Source organism: Ambystoma mexicanum, chromosome 2p (genome assembly GCF_040938575.1).
Source record: "Ambystoma mexicanum isolate Mex_15411 chromosome 2p, UKY_AmexF1_1, whole genome shotgun sequence".
NCBI lineage: Eukaryota > Metazoa > Chordata > Amphibia > Caudata > Ambystomatidae > Ambystoma > Ambystoma mexicanum.
This window is the reverse complement of record NC_090923.1, coordinates 626,237,042-626,257,934: the sequence shown is the minus strand read 5'-3', so window position 1 is coordinate 626,257,934 and position 20,893 is coordinate 626,237,042. Positions and strand designations below refer to the sequence as shown.

At 47.2% G+C, this 20,893-nt stretch overlaps 1 protein-coding gene across 2 annotated transcripts in view; it reads right to left on the bottom strand.

Annotated features, from left to right (window-relative positions):
* Positions 1-20,893, bottom strand: part of RBM6 (RNA binding motif protein 6) — a 1,836,548-nt gene that overhangs the window by 950,908 nt on the left and 864,747 nt on the right. For both annotated transcript variants that reach the window (XM_069644148.1, XM_069644149.1), the window contains exon 9: positions 8,927-8,987. In XM_069644148.1, coding sequence (XP_069500249.1) covers positions 8,927-8,987 — 61 coding nt within the window. The remainder of the gene's footprint in view (positions 1-8,926; positions 8,988-20,893) is intronic.

Sequence of the window (20,893 nt, the reverse complement as noted above, 5' to 3'; positions counted from 1 at the left end):
CGTCGATGACGTCGATGCGCCGTCGTCGAGGACCTCCTCCTACGTCATCCGATGTGATAAGTAGGACGCACGACGCCCGTAGCCTCAGTTGTAGTTTTTTCCCCCAGAACGTGAGACATCAGTCAACTGCCAGTCAGACACAAGCGTTGTGGAACGTAAGCTGCAATCGCAAAAGAAATTCTGTAGTGGGGAAGGCAGGGCGGGAGCGATATGGAATACGTCGTCGGACCATCCCATCGAAAGAACGTTACCAGGTAAGAAAGTAACTTGTTCTTCGAGGGGATTGGGTCCTCTGACATATTCCATATCTATGACAGACTCCCAAAGCAGTACCAGAGCAAGGAGGAGGGAAAGAATTTGGCTATTCCAAATTTTGATTCTAATCAAATAGCAGAGCAAAGGACCGCCTTGCCAAAGGCCAGATCCTGTCCTCGGATGGCATCGAGGGAATAGTGACGTAGAAATGTATGTACTGAAGCCCAGGTGGCTGCATCACAGATGTTGCGAATAGGAACACCCCTCTGCAGGGCAGTAGATGCAGCCATACCCCTGGTAGAATGGGCCCGCAAGCCATCCGGTGGGTCCTTACCCGCCAAGCGGTAACACTCCGAGATGGCCAAAATAATCCAGCGAGACAAAGTCTGCTTCGTCACAGCATGTCCCAAACGCTTAACAGCGTAACCAATAAAGAGTTGATCGTCCACTCTGACCCGGGACATGCGTGAAACATAAAAGCTTAAAGCTCTCCTAGGATCAAGCCTATGGAGCCTCTCCTCTTCCTTACCAGGATGCGGAGGAGGATAGAATGCCGGAAGAACCACCTTCTGGGCCAAATGAAATTCCGTCACTACCTTCGGAAGAAAAGGACAACCCTGTCCTTATGAAATACAGTGAAGGGTGGCTTAACTGAAAGTGCCTGTAACTCACTCACTCTGCGAGCAGAAGTGACCGCAACCAAAAACACAGTTTTAAGAGTTTAACAGTCTCAAAGGGCACGAATGCAAAGGCTCATACGGAGCACCCATCAGAAACTTGAGGACAAGATTCAAATCCCAAATGGGCACCTGGAAAGGTGCCGGAGGGAACACATTAGTGAGCCCTTTTAGAAACTGAGAAATTAAAGGGATTTTAAAATAAGAACACTCTTCAGACGAGTGCTTAAATATGGACTGCGCCGCCAGGCAACCTTTAACGGTACCCACTTGCAAGCCCCTGTGGGCTAAAGAAAGCAAAAAAGACAGAACCACAGGAATGTCGCATGAAAACGGATCCACATTCTTAACCCTGCACCAGTCGCAGAACTTTCTCCAACGGCAACGGTACAGGGACTGTTGCGGGCCTTCTGGCCGAAAGCAACACCTCCATCACGTCATCAGGGAGGTCCCAATCCTTATACCTCAACCTGTCAGAAACCATGCGTGAAGGTTGAGGGATCTGACCTCTGGATGGAGAACCTGACCCCCCCTCCTCCTGTGAGAGCAGATCGTCTTGGTAGGGAAGACGACGTGGAGGGCAGATGGACAAGTCGAGAAGGTCCGGGTACCACGTCCTCCGGGCCAATGCCGGAGCAATGACGATCATCCGAGAACCGAACCTTCGTAACCTCCGCAGCAATTGCGGGATGACAGGGACTGGAGGAAATGCGTATAGCAGTGGGAATGACCACTCCACCACGAACGTTTCTCCTAAGGCTCTTCTTGGAGGAAATTCCCGCGAGCAGAACCTTTCGCACTTCCGGTTGACACTGGAGGCGAAGAGATCCACTTGAGGGGTGCCCCAAAGGGCGAAGATCTCCAGGAGAATTTCCTGAGCCAACTCCCACTCGTGAGAGATCGCGCTCTGCCTGCTCAGAGCATCGCCGTCTCGTTTTCGTCTCCGGCCAGATGAACTGCCGAGATCGAAACTTCCTGCTGGATTGCCCAGAACCAGAGCTGCATTGACCCTGCCACCCCCTTTTTGTTGAGGTAGAGCATGGCCACTGTGTTATCTGTCAGGATCAGGACATTCTTTCCTCGCACAGTCAGCAGAAAAGCCTTCAGGGCAAGCCTGACGGCCCTCAGCTCCAACAGATTGATATGGAGTCTGGACTCCGACAGAGACCGACGACCGCCGACTGTCAACTCATTGGCATGAGCTCCCCATCCCGTGAGGGATACGTCCGTCATGATCATCACCTCCGGCCAGGGGTAGCCAAAATGGAGCCCCCTTCATCAGATTGCCTTCGACAGCCCACCACAGAAGGTCCTGGGCGACCGAGGACGGCACCTGAACAGGGTCCGACATCCTGCCGGAGGACAGACCACTGGAGCTTGAGTGCCCATTGCAAAGATCTCATCCGCAACCTGGCCTCTGGCACCAGAAGAATGGAGGATGCCATGAGGCCGTGCAATAACAAGAACTCGAACGCTGGGAGAATCTGGGCATGCTAAAACTTGTGCACCATCTGCTGAATGTGATGAGCCCTCACCTGGGGAGGAACACACTACCCCAGTGACTTGTCGAGCACTGCTCCGATGTACTGGAGCCTTTGAGTTGGTTTCAAGTGGGACTTCTTTAAGTTGAGGGAGAAGCCCAGCTTGTGGACAGAGTGGCAGGTGACGGACAGATGATCCAGGATTTGCTCGGGAGAGCGCGCCCTGATCAACAAATCGTCCAGGTAGGGGTAAACGTGAATCCCCCTTTCCTGAGATGCGCTGTCACCACTACCATGAGCTTGGTGAAGACCCTTGGGTCGGAGGTGAATCCGAACGGCAGGACCCGAAACTGAAAGTGCAAGTCGCCAACCGCGAACCTCAGCTACTTCTTGTGCTTTGGATGGATCGGCACATGAAAATAAGCATCCTTGAGGTCGAGAGACACAAACCAGTCCTGAAGTTGAAGGGCCTGGAGGACTTGAGAAAGAGTAACCATCCTGAACTTGTCCTTCCTGAGGAGTTTCTTCAAACCGCGCAAGTCCATGATGGGTCTCAATCCCCCATCTTTCTTGGAAATCAAAAAATAAGGGGAATACCATCCCTTGTTCCTCTCCGCTACAGGCACCAGTTCTATGACGCCTTTCTCCATCAGGACTTGAACCTCCTGCACAAGGAGCGGATCCGGACTCTGCAACGAGAGATTCCCCGGTGGATTGTCGTGAGGCCTCTGCCGAAAGGGAAGACAGTAGCCGTGGGCTAGGATCTCCAGAACCCACACATCTGAAGTAATGGCACACCTTTCGACGAGATACTGTGCCTCATGACTAAGCTGAAGCGGCTGCGGCAGTGCCTGAGGGCAAAGAGGCAACTGCCCGAGCGGCCTTGGCACCTCAAGTACCCTGCTTTCCACCTCTGGCACTCCTACGGTGGCCCCTTTGACTGGCAGCTCCTCTCGCTTTACCAAAGGATGAGTAATAAGGAAAGGAACCTCCCCTCCATTGCTGTCCCCTAGGACGAAAAGGCAGAGGTTGGCGAACTGCAGCGCTCAACGACTTCGCTGCAGCTTTGGAGGTCTGCAACCTCTCAAGGCTCTCGTCAGCCTTGCTGCTAAAAAGATGTACACCGTCAGAGAACATGTTGAGGAGCCGGGCCTGCACATCAGGAGCAAACCCCGACTTCCGCAACCACGCAAGCCTGCGTATTACGGTGCTCGCCGCCATGGACCGGCTGACACAATCTGCCATGTCCAAACCAGAGTGAACTGCCTCACACATGGCATCCTTGCCATCCTGGACCATAGCAAGAAAACCATCCCGTTCGTCCACTAAGGAAACAGTGCCACAAAGTGTGTGTGAAACGTGACAACGCACATACGGAGTTGGCCGCCTGAAGAGCCATACCCCCTGAAGAAAACACTTTCTTCACCCAACCTTCAAAACACTTGTCGTCCCCATCAAGCGGGATAGTAGGATACAACGCCTGCTTTGCTGGGGCCATAGCCGCCTGCACCACCAAACTCTCTGGAGTGGGGTGCTTCGTCAAGTAGCAGGGGTCGCTACTGGCTGGGTGGTATTTTCGCGGCAAAGACTTGCCCACTGCCGAGAGACTCTCCGGAGCAGTCCAAGCCGCCGCCGCCACCCTGCTCTGTAGAGCCATATGGAACAGCAGTACCGGGTCAGTAGGTGGACCTTGGTCGAGGATATCCGTGAGGTCATCCTGAAGAAAATCCCCTGGGGGAGCAGACCACCCCAAGTACTCAGTGACCCTAGACATAAGGCGCCAGTACGAGGAGTCGCATGGTTGCCAGGCTCCGGCGTACAAAACTCCACCTCCGGAGAGGTGTCCAGACCACTGGCGTCGTGTAGGGACTGACGCAGGTCCGCAATCTGGCTATGGCCCAAGAGAATCTCATCTGGCACCGTATCAGGAACCATGCCATCATCAGAGCCCTCATCCACCTCCGTAATGTACTCAAGATGGCGGAAAGAGGGCACAGAATGGGGAACAAAGCCATGCTTGACCTTGGCCAGAGCCTTTCTAGGGGGTTCCACCGTGCCCTGGGGTAGCCCCATCGAAACAGCCTCGAAAGGAGTCTAGTGAATCAACGCGGTGCCGACAGCACCAACGGCGTCGACACAGGCCTTGAGGGCGAGTCCCGAGCGTGTCCCTCGACATCCTGGGCGCCGATGGCGTGGATGACTTCCTCAGAGGCGGAGCCTCAAGAAAGTCCCTCGACGACCTCGGCGCCACAGGCGTCGACGTCTTCCTCCAAGACATCACAGGCTCACACGGTCTCTAGCACGTCGAGGACCGGGACCTGGAACGGGTGTGACTAGAACGATTCCCCTTGTCCAAGCGGGACCGCTCCCGCGAATCGTGCCGACCACCCGAGCCCGAATGCGTACGAGCGGTGTCTCTAGTCCGATCACGACCGACCCCACTCGGAGGCGCAGAAAGACCAGTGCCCTGCGATTCAAGAATCGCTAGCATTTTCTTACCGAAGGAAGCCCATTCCTCCGGTGTCGCATGCTTGGTGGGATAAGCGACCCGCCGACGGGCGGAGTCCTCAGATGAGGACGGGGAAGGCGACCGATGACGGCGCTTCCAGGAGTGCCTCGAAGAGGCAGAGGAGTGGCGGGACCCACTCCGGGACCGCGACCCACTGGGCTTCCAACGACGATGGAGGGTCGCCCCTTGAATCGTCCGTCGAAAGCCCTGCGGACCTCGTCTTCCAGGGCTTGGACACCTTACCGACTGACAGTTTCTTCTTGCGCTCCCACAAGGCTTTGGACGTAAGCGACTAGCAGTCGACACAATCATCCATGTCATGGGACACCCCGAGGCACCAGAGGCAGGCATTGTGCGAGTCCGTCACCGACATCTTGAACCCACAGTCCCCACACTTCTTGAAGCCCGGCCGCGGGGAGGAAGAAGAGGTAGACATCACAAAGGACTAACTTCACAAACGAACAGGTTCGAAGAACCGAACGAACAGAAACTCCAAAGAGTCGAGGCGCGCCGAGATCTCCGAAGCGAACACGTTCGTGGAAAAAACGGAACAGAGGCTATGGTCGTTGTGCATCCTACTTCTAACATCCAGTGACGTCGGCCGTCGGAGGAGGTCCTCGAGGGCCGCATATCAACGTCATTGACGCAGGATGCAGAAAGATTTTCTGAAGCAGCACAGCTGTGGTGATTACTGTCATAGATATGGAATACATCGGAGGACCAGGACCCGATCCCCTCGAAAAGCAACCTTGCCCTTTCCGACCAAGACCTGTGAGACCTCTGTGGAAGGAATTGTAAGACAGCGAACAATAGCCCAAATGTGTTGCAGCAGATGTGAACAGTCTATGGAGCGTGCCTATGCTGACAAGCAGGACAGAGGAAGACTCCTCCTACCATGGTTGCGGCCTTGACTCCCGATCCGAAGAAAGCCAAGCGGTTCATCACAGTCGGTGAGTCGAGGCAAGGACCAATAAAGAAACCAAACTATGTTGAACAAAAGCAGAAAACGCTGATTGCAAAATGTAAAAAGAACTGTTGATGTAAAAGGGGAAAGTCAGCTGCAGAGGAGCCATGCACCACGTGGGTGCTCACTCAAGAAACTCTGGGCGATTACCAGATTGTTGAAACTACTATTACCAGAAGGCCTTGGGAAAGGCGAGATGAGGGTCAAAGTGGTCATATGGTGTCTAGTACAATCCTCTGTACAGTCGAAAGTCTTTGACCGGCAGATGATCGTGAATAAGGGTAGTGAATTCCACATCGTAAGAAAGTAGAAGGAACTGTGAGATTGGCAAGAGTGAACCCGAAAGAGGGATGCCGATGGTAAGGGGCAAAGTCCCAAAGAACGGTGTGTTGACAAGAGTGAACTCGGCAGAGGGTTGTCCACCTTGAACTATTTAAAAATCATTAAGATTTGTGAATACCACAGAGGGGGATCCAAGGGTGAAAAAGCATCACCCAACGTACAACCAGAAAGGAACGTTTGTTGTTATTTTGAATGCATCAGGCCCTCGAAGGCAAGAGACTATTTATAGAGCAAGATGGCCATCAAAGATCCTGATAGCTGAAAATGTAATGTTGTGCTGGGAAAGCTCGAGCGTGTACTGCAGAGTCCCGCCTGATACAGTGCGCAAAATGTGGGGAAGGGAGACTAACACCGCATCCTGACATTGTTTGTGAACACTTCATTTCTTATGAGCCCTATCCCACACATTTTTATTTAGCATAAGGATTGGCAATAGATTTTTTTCTTAGTATATGACATATTTGACAAGGCGCCACTAGGACTGCCTTATTTTGATTTGATGGTCGTAGCTTCCTCCCATCTTAGATTTAGATTAGGCGTTTTTCCACTCTACCTATACAGTTTAATAAACACCCTTGAACTGTGATCAATTGTGTCCGTCTATTCTTGAAAACATGCCTTCCTTACAACTCCCAAACACATGAATAAGCCCTCCAGCAACAAAGGAGCAGCAAAGCAACTCTAGATAAGTTCTACTAAGAGTCTCACAGTACCTTACACGTGAGGAGGATGCCCCCACGATGCAGCAGCAGCAGACCCAGTCACCGAATCCATGGTCAGGCAGACGAAAGAAGGGACACTGGAATGGATCTTGCAAGTGAAGAGGCTCCAGGCAAAGGATTCTTTGTGGTTCTGTGATTTTGACACTTTCCAAAGCACCATTGAAGAACAGTTACTGCATAGTCGATTCATCTTGCTTTCACAGTCCAGCATTCTGGTGAGGACTTCAAGCAGCGGAATCTTGCCTCTGGAGGTCCGGAAGGAGTCCACCAAAGTTTCGGGAGGATTCAATCTTCGGAAGGCGATGCACTTGACAATGACCACAGGTCACATGATACGGATGGTGTGCAGCCGGTGAAGGTGTCAGCACTGTGTGGGATGGTTCGAAAAGCAGGTCGTCTTGAGAATGATTGAACCCATCAGTCTAAGGGAAAGAGTCCTTTTTGAGGCTCTCCAGACGGTTGGAAGAAGGGGTCGGACAGCAGCAATTACAAAGAAGGCATCTCTGGTCATCTGGAAGTGGCTGTGGGCATCTATCCACTTCCTCATGGGTTCTTCTGTTCCAGTGGTCAGCTCGTCTTCAAGCTCAGGATTCATGCCTCTTATGCAGGAACCCATCCAAGCAGCACCCATGCAGCATTCACACTGTGGGTAGTGTCTGTCCTTTCAGGACAGCAAGCCTCCCGGTTGGAACTGTTCCAGGCAGGAACAGAAGACAAAAAACAGCTGAGTTTCTGAGTCCTCCCCGTTTCCTGTCCTCACAGACCTACTGGCAACCTTGGCTGGTGTCACACAGGGATCCCGACAAAGACAAAAGTCAAACCATGACATCCCCCAACTTGCATAGCAGAAGAAGGACCAAGAAAGAACAAGCAATCTTGAATTGGTGAATAAAAAAAAAAAGATCGTCACCATTTTGGCTCTATGGTGATCCTTCTGGGCGCTACCGCGGCTGAGAGTACAGCCTAGGAGTAGACATTCAAGAAAGTAGGTAGGATAAAACCACTGCCACCAGCCATTCAGACTAGCTTGACACTAAAAAAAAAGTTACAGAAGCAGTGAGAAAGGAGATCCAGTGTAACCTCTCAGCACTCCAAATAAGGTGGGGTGTGCAGATATCTCAATAGATCAAGATAGGAAGGTACAAATATCCCCCAATGACAGAAAAAGAGGGAAGCCTGAAAGGGCTCCCAGCAACACTGCACAGAGTGTGCTGTGTGCTGCAAACGTCAAAAGCAGATGCCATTACACTTGGAGGAAAGCAGTACTCCAAGAAAAAGGTATAAAAGAAATATAAAAGCATCCCAAAGATATCGTAAAAGAATGAGTGTGGGAAAAAGTTCCCACTTACTCATGCGAACAGACCAGAAATCCAGTAGTCCAGCAAAAAGGGCTGGGGAACTCACGTGTGTAGGGGATTTCACATAAAAATCAAAATCTACCCAACAAGGACATATCATTTTAATGAAAGGGGACGAAGCGTAGTAGTATAATCTGGATTCAGAAGTAGGAAACATTTTCACATTCACTAGACAAATGTAAAAACACTGACATACATTAGGAACAGGCAGAGAAAATAGAGTTTGGATAGCTATTTATAATAAAAGGGTTGGGAATAAATTGTACATCTGAGGTAACTCATATGTTCATAGGATATCGGCACTGTGAATCATTTAATCCTTTACAATTCTTACATAGCGATGGAAGATAATCTCTGCCTTAAAGATTATTATCGAATGTAGAGAGGAACGTGAAGGAAGTTTGTGCAATTTCTATTTCCAGAGCTTGCATAATTTTCAACACAGCCAAAAAGTTTCACAACATTGGGATTTGAGAAAAGTTATGTACTGGCAAGTTGAAAGGTAATTGCATTTTGTGTTCAATTACAATGGTAATCCTTTTTGGCCAAAAACCTCTGAAGAAATTGAATACATGAAGTTTATCCAATTTACATGCCCAGCACATGGAAAACACTCACCGTGTCTTGAAGTGTTGCACTGAAAGCAGTTTCCTCCAGAATACACATTGATTGCTTTACACTGAAACGAAATCAAACATTCACTTGCTTACTACCAATATAACATTTAACCAATTAGAGAGCCAGTTGGGCCCGACATTTCAATAATGTGTTTGAAGAGCTGCTGTGCCTCTTAACTTTCAATCTAGCGAAGAACAAAGATGGCCAACAATCGGACTCCTTTGCCTACTTAGAAACAACAGTAATAAAAAGGTTCATGCAGAAACAAATGAAATGTATTTCTATAAAAGCCATAGGCAGATATGGGTCACTCAAGCTTAATTCACCCCAATGAAGTACACTCAGTAAGAAGATGCCAAGCATTTTACTGTGTCGCAATTGTAACATGCAAATACCAACTTATTTTGTTCCATGCAAGAACATTTTGCTTACATGGATTCATCAAAACATGTAGCTAACAAAAACTATGACATGGACTGGGAGTACACAATGTCTTAAATCGAGACAGTAGATTGTGACTGTTGGATCAGAATTTCACTTTAGCGAGTTATGTATCCTTAACTTTCTCAGTCCCCAAAACTCTTTGCTGGCTTTTATGGTTTTTCGACATTTATTTTGTGCCTAGAGGGTCTTCTGAAGTCCGACATCACTACAACCCTTATTCTTGCATGCTGCCCTCAGCAATTGATGGGGCTAGCAGGGCAGGGTTGCTTATCATACTGGACATTTTCTGAGGAGTAGGCTGGTGGAAGCTGTAATTTAATTTTGGCTACAACAAGGTTCTAGTTACTTTAACCGCATTAATAGCCCAATGGAACTTCATGGTAGCTGCTGGAATGCACCCAGCCATTCAATATTTGGCTACCGTTTTCTCTATGGGGCAAAGGCACACTCAGTTGTGGTTTAAACTGGTGCAGATTGATTTACAGTCCTGCAGACCTAACAAACTAAATCCTGTGTGGGAATGTTAATGAGTTTGGCTGTCCATCAAAACCTTTGTGTGCTGCCTGGAGTGTGATGGGTGGGCTGGCTTTGGCTAGTCTGTGTGATTGCGTAAGGGGGGAGCCACTTTGCATTCTTAAGAGGCATTCCTGACCTTTACTTGAAGAGAATGCTGTAAAGATGGGCTAAAGTCTGCTCCTCCTCACTAGTTAAATCTTCTCCAGGTCTCTTTCTTTGCTTCTAGACGTCCTAGCTGTTTGAACTGGCTGTCCTTGATTGACTAAGTGCAAAAGGTAGGGGCGGGGTCCCTCCGGGTCCTGGTGGCATGAACATCCAAGTAGTTTGCTGCTACTTTGCCTCAGCTGTCATGGGACATCTTGAGGCACCTCCAGTCGTTGCCTCTGTGGTAGGACAATTTCTCTGGGTGTCTTCTCTGCTGGGCCATTCTCACTGAGTGCTTGGTGGGTATGAAAGATACCTACCCGGAGCTCCCCACTGCAGCTCGCCAGCAGATCAAAATTCGGCACCAAAATCACCTGTGCACCTACCATTCCTGGGTCGAAATTGAAGAAGCAAATTTTGCTGAGTCTCACCGCGTCTTGATAACGTAGGTTGTTCCATTAGTAGGTCTGGGAGAAGTGGGGTTTTTAAGCCCCCCCCTTTCTACAGTTGATCTCCAGCGCCTGGAGTAGGCCTTGTACTCCTTAACCACCCTTTTCTTGCCTACTGGTTCTCAAACTCTGAGCTGGAACTCTTAAGAGGTATCCCTGGCTGGCTACTCTCTTGCTGCACCTGTGGGGTAAAATATGAACATACCAAATTTCCCCATAAGAGCGGCAGGCCTATGAGATTTGTCCCATTGATTTCAATGTGTGAAACTTTGGAAACTTCCTAAACTTCCAAAAAGGGACTGAAACAGGTTCTTTAACGTTGAAATGTTTCCCTTGATCCTCGTGGGTTCCTGGATAGTTTACAAAATAAACTAATTATAGGTTGTACCAGTGAGATATATATATATATATATATATATGTATATTAGTATAACAAAGTAGTTCACTCTTTCTGATAGGGAGTGCATGTGTTACAGTTAACATGTTGGGTAACAGTATTTCTAACTGTTCTTTTAGGTGAATTAAGAACTACTGAGGTTCAATATTGAAATTATAATCTGATTTATTGGTGCTCTGGTGCATTTCCTTTAGTGCCTTACCCTTTTTCACCCTGCTTTCTAGGACCCAAATAAGCCTAGTACTTACCTGCTGGGTTTGTCCCCTATATCTAATGTCAAGGAGTGAGATGGAATCACAGACCTAACCATGTTTTGTTATATACTTTCATTATGTTAATTGATTTTCCGTTCCATCTTAATACAATACCAAATTAATGTTTATATTTTATGGGGTGTATTTGGATGATCATGGGACTAATCGAACTTCAGTAGCTGTCCATTCCAATTCTCAGTGTAAAGCCTGTCTGCCCTGCTCCATTACTCATCTAGTGTGATTTGGTCTACCACTAAGCATCAGTGTTCACAGTTTCCTGTGTGCAAATTATTTAGTTGACTTATTATGACTAACATCCGTGTACAGAGCATATGCTTCAAAGGGAAATAATGTAGTTAGATTAACACTTTCAACTGTGTAGTGAACACATATGTATGTAAACACAATACAAATGTGTATCAATGCATTCCGAGATGTCATATATTAAGAAAATATAACCTTGCAGTTTTAGTTTACAGATGTAATTAGTTTTTAGTTTAATAGATGTTAATGCTAGCCTCAAATACTGGTTGCTTTAGGCAAATTGGCCCCAGTATAAAAATACTATTCAGTTCATAAAGTACCATTTATACAGTATGAAGGTCAAAAGCACCAAGAATGTATCGAGTTCCAGAGGAGACCACTATTCATAGACCTTTCACAAGGGATAGATTACTTTTTACATGTAGTGATACATAGATTAACCCCACTGCTTGTAGTATTAATGTGTCTGTTCATCGTTCCCATTTCAGAACCAAAACAGATGCAGTTCTCTTTGGTTTGCAGTCACAATTCAGGTTCAATTTTAGCATACTCTTACTTCTTTTATTTGCACAGGCACCTGGGGCCTAAATTTACATTCTTAAGTTCATTTAGCATTGTATTAAGCATAGATGTTACTAGTTTTAACAGCAAGGAAGATTGCTTGGACATTTCCACCCATTCAGATGGTGACCAATGTTTTGACAGTTTGGCAGAAAATTAAACTCTAGTTCTGGTGTGAACCCCCTGAACCTTTTGCTTTTCCTTGAACCAGTTCACTAACCTTGTTCCCTATTAAGTCCTAATATAGGACCTCACTAGGCACACCAGTCTGTTTTGTGCCGCATCAGAAACCTTAAGCCTCTTAAAGTGGGATTCTACAAAAGAACCCCAGGATTCTCTGGGGGGGAAGAGGGGTGGGGGGGAGTACCTTTCCCAATTAACTGTGCATGCACTAAAGGCAGTTGGTGCGATACTAGGCTGCAATGCCTTGCAACTTAACTTACTTACCAGATGGGAACAGTACCCAGTTCACTGGCATGGCAGAACCAAAAGATGGTGATCTTGCGTTGGAAATCGTGAAGGATTTCAACAACTAAAATCGTTTTCTTTGTGTGAAAGGGCACAGATGTGTCATTATATGCTTAGAAATGCTAAGGCAGGAACAGCTGAATAGGAGCAAATGAAAGAGATCCTATCAGAACTACAGCTGAACAATGCTAAGCTAGCAAGTCAAATAGACGGGCCATGTTGATTCCATGCCATTAAGGCTTTCCGACCAATTTGAGCACACTAAATCAGTTGAAGGGAGAAAGAATCTGATTGAAACCGAGGTGCCTCTCCTAACCAAGGATATGACACACGAAGCAGTGAAAAAAAAACCGCTGCTTGACAGGGTGGATGATTTGGAGGTGCGGTCTAGCCAATGTAATGCAAGGCTACACATTTTCTGAGCGTGCAGAGACTGGGAAGTCTACACACAGAAGCTCATTCAATCGCTGTTTCCCAGTGCATCCATATCCATTCAGAATGTAATTAAGTGAGAACATTGTGCATTAGTCCCACGTGCCAAACCGGGTGCACCCCCAATGTTCATTATCATCAAAGGTCTCAACTACCGATACCTGGGTACAGTCCTGACAGAGTACAGCATCCACACGTACCACACGACATAGAAAGTCGTCAGCTGTTTAGGCTTTCAAGTTTGAGAGGTCGGTCATTTAGATTGTAATTAAAAAGTTGAACAATTCCCGAGCCAGTGGGCCTGATGGTGTGGTGAATGGAATTTACAAGAATAGTCCATTGCTTTGGGCCGATAGCTTGTTTAAATTATTTTCATATATTGCTGTGGATGTTCAATGTCCTGAAACTTGGTCAGAAGCGACTTTAGTGCCTATATTTAAAACCGGTAGCAGAGAGGACCCTTTGAGCTATTGCTCAATTTCATTGATTGACTGCGCATCGAACATTTTTGCAACTCTGGTGTTGAAGGAGCTGACGGCGTGGGCAGAGAAGACGCATAGATTTAACTTGTTACAAACGGGCTTTAGAAAGGGGGTGGGAACGCATCTGAGTGGGCTAGATCTCTGTGCGTGCATTTCTGACACCAGTGGTAATTTTGGCCGTTCATTATATGTTGCAGCAATATACCCATCATCAGCTTTTGGCTATGTTAATTTAACTACTACTATGGGGGAAATTAATTTGCTGGGTTATTAATTTGGGACTCCTACATATTATTCAGATGCTGTATACCAGTAATTCTGCTAAGGTCCGACTAAACACCTGCAGAGATTTGTCACGTAGTACTCGTTTGGAGAGAGGAGTGCGCCAGGGTTGTGTCCTCGCCCCAACTCTGTTCAATTTATATCTGGCAAGATCTGGGGGGTTACTCGTCCAAGTGATCCAAATTTGACGGTTAACTGCACAGTTTATGCGGACGACCTCATTTTAATTGGACTACACCCCGGCGGGTTTGAAAATACTTATGCGTTATTGAGACCTACTTTTAAACTAATCAGCTGGTCATTAATGTGACTAAATCATATATTATGACCTGCAGCAGTCGAAGAAAAGCCACATCTGTTATTTGGAAGATGAATGAAGCAAAAACAACAAGAGTTAATTAACTTTTATTTAGGGTTTGTGATCGCTTCATAAAAGGTAAGTGGAAAAATTTAAACTCAGGATGGAGGAGAAGACTTGTTCATGCCAATCTATGATACGATAGGTTATTTATAACGCGCTTAATACCCAGAGATTTCTAAGCGCGGACAAAACCATTTTTGCTCCATGTCTTGCTTCCAAGGTGAGCACGTTGCCGCTGAGCTATCCTCCCGAGACATGCTCATCTATGATGAAGGTGGTAAAAAACAACCCATGCGCTAAACCTTTACAATATGTTAAGAGAAGCTATCATTGTGGAACAAATTAAAGCAGTCCAATGAATCAAGTCTGGGTTCTTATTTAAACGATCTCCTACTGAAGGAGTCCAACCCTTTTTAAAGGAAATTTAAAATTAGATGTGATCTATTCTTTACGATGGCGGATATGGACGGTCAGAAGTCCAATTATGTGATAAAAAAAAAGATGGGATAAAATGATGGATATTCATGGTTTTGGGGAGACTGACCTTATATAAGGATTAAAAAAAAAGGATGTATATTTATTTTATTGTGCATTTGTAAATGCTTATACATCAATACATTGTGTTTCAAAGCACCCACACCGTGCCAAGGGGAGGGGTAAAAGGGAACAAAAAGGCAAATAACATAAAAATTGAAAAAAGACAGAGGTAGTCCGAATAGGCATTGTGAACATTTGGAGCGTACAAGTGAAGAGAGAGAAGGGACAAGGGAATGGGGGTAAGTACTAGAGGTTCCACAGAGGGTGGGAGAGGGTGGGGGGGTAGTGTTAGAGAGTCTGTTGCAAGGCAACAATTAAGTGCCTGGCAGAGACCACTTGGTAAGGAGTGGTCCCCTACCAAAACAATAAGCGGAAGTCTGTGGGACAGCACAACCATGTGGGAGCCCAAAGGAATCTGCATGGGGAGGGCGGAGGTTGAAGGCAATTGGACGGAAGGTCAGGACCCAGGAGGACACACAAGTGCCCAGGCCACTAATCTCAACGACTGTGGTGTTTAATATGGGAGTGAAAGGGGGAAGGAGGAGGAGAAGAGGAAAGTCTAGAAGAGCTTGTGGAATATGAGGCGATCCGGCTCAAGACAGAAAAAGGGGAGGCTGTTTTAGAGGAGGGAGTCAGGCAAGGAAAAAGATCAGCCGCCCGCGCGCTGCTTAGAGAAGTGCTTGGCATACAGAGAGTTAGAGCCAAATATCAGGGAGAATATGGATGATTCAGAGGAATTTGAATTTGATCCTTGCAGCAACCCGGAGCCAGTGGAGAGATTTCATAGCTGTAGCGATACGGTCCCTGGGCTTGAGGCCAAGCACAAGCCTTGCAGCCCTATTCTGGATTAGTTGGAGGGGGCGGAGAGAGGAAGAGGGTATATTAAGGAAGACGCTAATGCAGTAGTCCAGCATTGAGAGTACCAGCGCTCTAGAGACATTAAGCTTCTGGGGAAAAGTGAGGAAACGGAGGCTATCTCCGAGAAGGTGGAGTTGGAAATGGCCCTTCTTGGTCAGGCACAGAATGTGAGGAAGGAAAGGGAGAAAAGTCAAAGATGACTCCAAGGTTTCGGGTTTCAGGTGAAGGAGAGGGGTGAGAGCCCATAATCCAGAATGAAGGGAGCTAAGAAGGAGAAAGAGTCCCGATAGGAAGGGTCTCACTCTTGCTGGCATTGAGACAGAGATCATTAGAAGCACACAGGACAGGATAGTAGATAGGCAGTCAGGAATGGTAGAGGAAGTAAGAGTTTCAGGGGAAAGTTTGATGAGGAGTTGGGTGTCATCTGCATAACACTAGAAGTGTGGGGAGAAAGTGGAGATAACGTGAGCAAGCGGACGAGTTCCGTCAGTGGAATGAAAAATGTATCCTAATAAATACCCCTCTCAAGTACATCGTGACTGGTATTTGAAGTTTCGCATAAACTGCCTTCCAAAGTTAGAAATCATGGGACCAAAATTGGGCCCAACTAGGGAATTGCGCAGGTGTCGGATGCATGGCATGGCACGGCCCTGCTTGAGTCATTTCATTTAGTAATGAATGCCCAACGTTTAGTACCGACAAGATTTTGAGGTTGGGACCATTTATACATTCCACTGAACAGGCATTAATGCACACACAGCTTATAGGAAAGGATAATGTCAACCTCCCAACTTTCCCTTATCTTGGCATTGGTAACATTCCTGCAAATTATTTTCTCAGATATAAGAAAACTGATGCAACAGGGTGAACAGGAATTGTGTGGGGGCTGGGATTGATAAAGATTTACTGCTTCATGTTCTCCGATTCTGGAGTATGAGTATTGTTCAGTGAAACTTACATTTTAATGTATTATATCCTTGGATTATTTATGAATTTTAGATAATTGTGTTTTTGGACGGTTTATGAAATGTTATAATTGTTGGCTTTAGGGAGTTCTATTCTGCCGAAGTGGATGAATTATATGAAAACATTTGTGTAAGATCCTATGTGTACCAAAAATGCAATAAATTAATACAAAATAAAATGAAAAATAATCGAAGCGATCCGCCCCATCCAGGAAATATGGAGAGGGTTCCAGCACGTCAGGTCCGCTTTCAGTGAGCGGAGCAGTTGGGGGTAATTCGCAACATATAGGGAATCAAGAGATTTTGTTATATGGAACCACAGATATTTATTTACTTCCTTCGCCCATTGAAATGGAGAGCGCCCCTGTTCCTCCCCCAGGGCCACACCCGACAGCGTAAGTTTCAGCACCTCTGATTTATGCACATTAATTTTTAAGCCTGACACTTCATCGATGGACTCTCTCAGCGTCAATTGCCTCGAAAGAGGCAGCCGGATCAGAGAGGGACAGAAGCAAGTTGTCAGCAAATGCCATTGTTTTATGGACTATCCCCCCAAACGGGATGCCCTTCACTGTGGATGTTTGTTTTAGGCGCTGTAAAAAGAAATGGTTCCATGTATAATGCATATATAAGGGGTGAGAGTGGGCAGCCCTGTTGGTCCCCCCTCTCTAGGCAAATGGGATGTGAGAGTTGCCAATTTAAGAATAGCCGCATTGTGGGCGCTTGTGTTGTTGAAAGCCTGGTGGGATTTGATGAACCCGACTGGTCAGGATGATTAAGGCTGAGAAGCAGGCCCTCAAGTCTAGTTGCCAAGATCTTGGCGTAAATCTTAGCTTCCGTGTAGATAATGGCTATCGGGCAATAGGAGCCAAACTGTCTAGAGTCTTTGTCAGGTTTTGGGAACACCACCAGCTTAGCTTGGGCCATGGACTCCGTGATGGCCCCCGCATCTACCTCAGAGGAGTTCTACTGTCACACTAAATGCTGGACAAGGATAGCTCGATACTTTTTGTAGAAGGCGGCCGTGAAGCTGTCTGGGCCCGGGGCTTAATGCTGGCGCAGTTTCCCAATGGCCACGTGAACCTCCTCCTCTGTGATATCCCCTTCCAGGCCACTCTGCTCGCCTCCGACAGTCTTGGTAGCGCCACAGCATTCAAATATTCTTTTTGCAGGCTCTCTTGAGGCCTGTCCCAGGCATAGAGAGTACCATAGAAGCGCTCAAAGCACTGTAGAGTCTCCTCCGTATCCCCCTCGCAACTCCCCAAACCGTCCCAAATTTAAAAGATTGACTGGGTCGCTCTCCTCTAAGTTGCCTCGCTAGGAGTTTGCCCACTCTGTTTCCTCTCACATAGAATCACTGCTTCGCATTAGTAGACTCATCCCGCCCTCTTAGCCGTCAACAGGTCCAACTGGCCACTAAATCGCGTTATGTCTGAGTTGCGATTCCAACTCCTCTTCCATTTTTCTAAATTGTTTATCCCTAGAGGCCTTGAGAGCGATCAATTCTCCCCTCATTACCGCCTTCAAAGCATCCCACCAATTCCTTGGGGAGGTGTCAGACAGTTGTCCCTGAAGTAAGTCTTGATTTTTTCCCCCACTGCCTCCGACATGACTATCTGTGAGGATCCAATCCTGGAGGGACCATTGCTAGAGCCTCATCTGGCCTTGGGTCATATCAGCCGTCGCACCCAGTGGTGTGTGGTCGGACAATGCTATCAAGCCCAGGGAAACCACCTGGATTCTTCCCCGCTAGTTGTTCAGACACACTGATGTGGACTATGCAAGTTAACATCCTATGCACGTGCATGTAGTACGCGTACCCCGCTTTTGCCCCACTGCACATGTGCCAGATATCCATCAGCCCCACCCCCGCAAACCGGTCTTTGAGCCTCTAGGACGGTGTGCTCTGTATCATTTGCCACTAGGATCCTCCCTGGCACCAAGTCATGTTGAGGTCTCCAGTCAAAATGACATACCACTCGACCATCCCCTCAAGCTCTGCCAATGTCGCTCTGAGAAACCAATATTGTTAGAATTCAGCGCGTACACGGTCACCACAGTTGAATATGTCAGTAATGATGTGAAATTTGACAAAAAAATAAAGCGCCCCCGTTTATCACCCCTAGAATATAGAATCACCAGACAGGGGATATTCTTGAGGGCAATCAGTACCCCCGCTGTTTTGTCAGTCGCGTTAGCCTGAAAGCCATACAGACACATATGGAGCTGGAGCCCCAATTTGTCACTCTTTCAGATGTGGGTTACTTGGAGTGCAATAAAGTCTGGTTTCTCCCCCCTCAAGAACAAGGCCACCTTACACCGTTTTACCAGGGAATTCAATCGCCTAATGTTATATGTGGGGACTTTGAATGCGATGTTCGTTCCTCCCGCCACCTCCACCTATCCCCCCCTCGCTCGGACTGCGTTACTTGTCCACGCTGGAAGCCCACCAGAGCCTGCCCCTTCCCGATCGTGCCACCCAATTTCCCTGAATGTGTTTCATGCTGCATGTTAGGACTGATTTTCTATACTCTGGCCTGGTGGATAGATGTATAGAAAGCCAACCTAACTCTGGGGAGATGTAGCAAAACCAGTTTAAGGTAGCAGTGACGAGGGTCCAGGCTCAAGAGGGGGTGAGCTTGTAAAGAGTCCACAATGAGTACACACAGTGGGAATCATAGATTACACTTGGACAGTATGTATACAAATACAGTTATTTATGGAATAATATCACTATGAGCAATGACTATGAACGGGTAGAAATATCACACACCACTAATAGATTACATATATACAGTCTCTTGACTGAGGGCATAATACACTAGGTTGAGGGCATAATACGAATCAAACCCCTGTAAAAGAAAGTACATATTAGATTATGCACCAAAGGTCCACAGAGCATTAACGCCAACTTCAAAAGTCCTTCAAGTTGTCTGGGGCCCTATGCCCGAAAACTCAGGAAAGTTCTGACAAAGTTTGTGAAGCTGGAAAAAATTAAGGTAGGTTCTCTGGGAGGATCCAGTGAACAGTTCCAAGGGTTAGAGGACAAAGTATTCTAACTAATAGAAGTGCCCCCAACTTTCGGAATGCTTGCACTAGCAAGCTATGGTAAAACTAAAGTATAATAAAAGTTTGGAAAAAGTTAGGAAAACCTTTAAATGGAGTTTAGGGGCAGGTAAGAACCACTGTAACTTACCACACATACTATTTTTTATTTATTTTTTACATTTGTAGAGCGCTCTACAGCCCACAAAAAGCTGCCTAGCAAGTATTCTTGAGATTACATCTTACAGACAAATTGGTACATACATTAGCAGTAAACATCCAGGCTGTTAGGGTGTACACTTAGGGCCTGCAGGTTTACACGAAGAGCTTGGTTTTGATGGCTTTACGAAAGGCACCATGGGATTCAATTAGTCTAAGGTGTGGTGGTAAGGCGTTCCAGTGGGTGGCAGCCATGGTGGGGAAGCTGGTGCCACCAGCGTGTGCTTTGTTAGTTTTTGGAACAGTAATCATGTTGGCATAAGCTGTTCTGGCTCGCCTGGTGGTGCAGGGTTTGGCGATCCTTTGGACAAGGTAAGGTGGGGCCATGTCATGGAGGCATTTGTGCATCAGGGCAAGGGTTTTGAATATGATTATTTCCTTGACTGGGAGCCAGTGGACTTGTTTTCTGAGACCTGAGATATGGTCCCTGCGTGAAGTACCGGTGGCGGCCCTAAGGGCATTGTTCTAAACCAGTTGTAGTTTAGCAAGGTTTTTCCCCGATGTTCCGATGAGTAGGGCATTGCAATAGTCAAGCCTTGAGCCGATTATTGCCCTGGCGATAGTGAGGCAGTTCTGTTGGGAGAGATATGGCCTCACGGCATTGAGCAGATTAGAGTGGTAGGCTGCGGCGGAAGCTATGGCATTAACCTGCCTGTCCATAGTCGGGTTCGGATCCAGGTAAACGCCAAGGGTTTTGACTGTTTGAGAGACTAGGATAGGGATGTTGTCAACGGTGAAGGAGCTGTATTGCTTGTCCAGCCTGCCCAGGGTGGACGGGGATCCAATAAGCAGAAGTTCGGTTTTCTCAGTATTGAGGCATAGCCTGTTTCCTGCCATCCAAGATTGGATAGTGGCGTAAATGGAGTTGAGGGTGTTAAGGTCAGACGTGTAATCTCCCGAGAGGGGGATGAGCACCCGAGTGTCATCAGCATAGTTGGTGTATGAGATGCCCAGGGCATCCAGAATTTTGAAGAGGGGCCTCGTGAAGAGATTATAGAGGGTGGGTGCAATGCAGGAACCCTGTGGGACGGCGCATTGAATGAGGCTGGGATTGGCCAAGGCTGTGTTGGAAAAAACCTTCATTACTCTTTCTTGCAGAAAGGAGGTTATCCATTTACAGGCCCTGGGGGAGAAATTAGCTGCGGTGACGAGATGGTGGCATAGGGCCTTGTGATCAACAAGGTCAAAGGCAGCAGATAGGTCCAGAAGGAGAAGTAGTGCAGGTTTTCCTGCATCTCTAAGATCATCCATCTGATTCTTAAGGTCAAGGAGGGCCGTTTCGGTGCCAC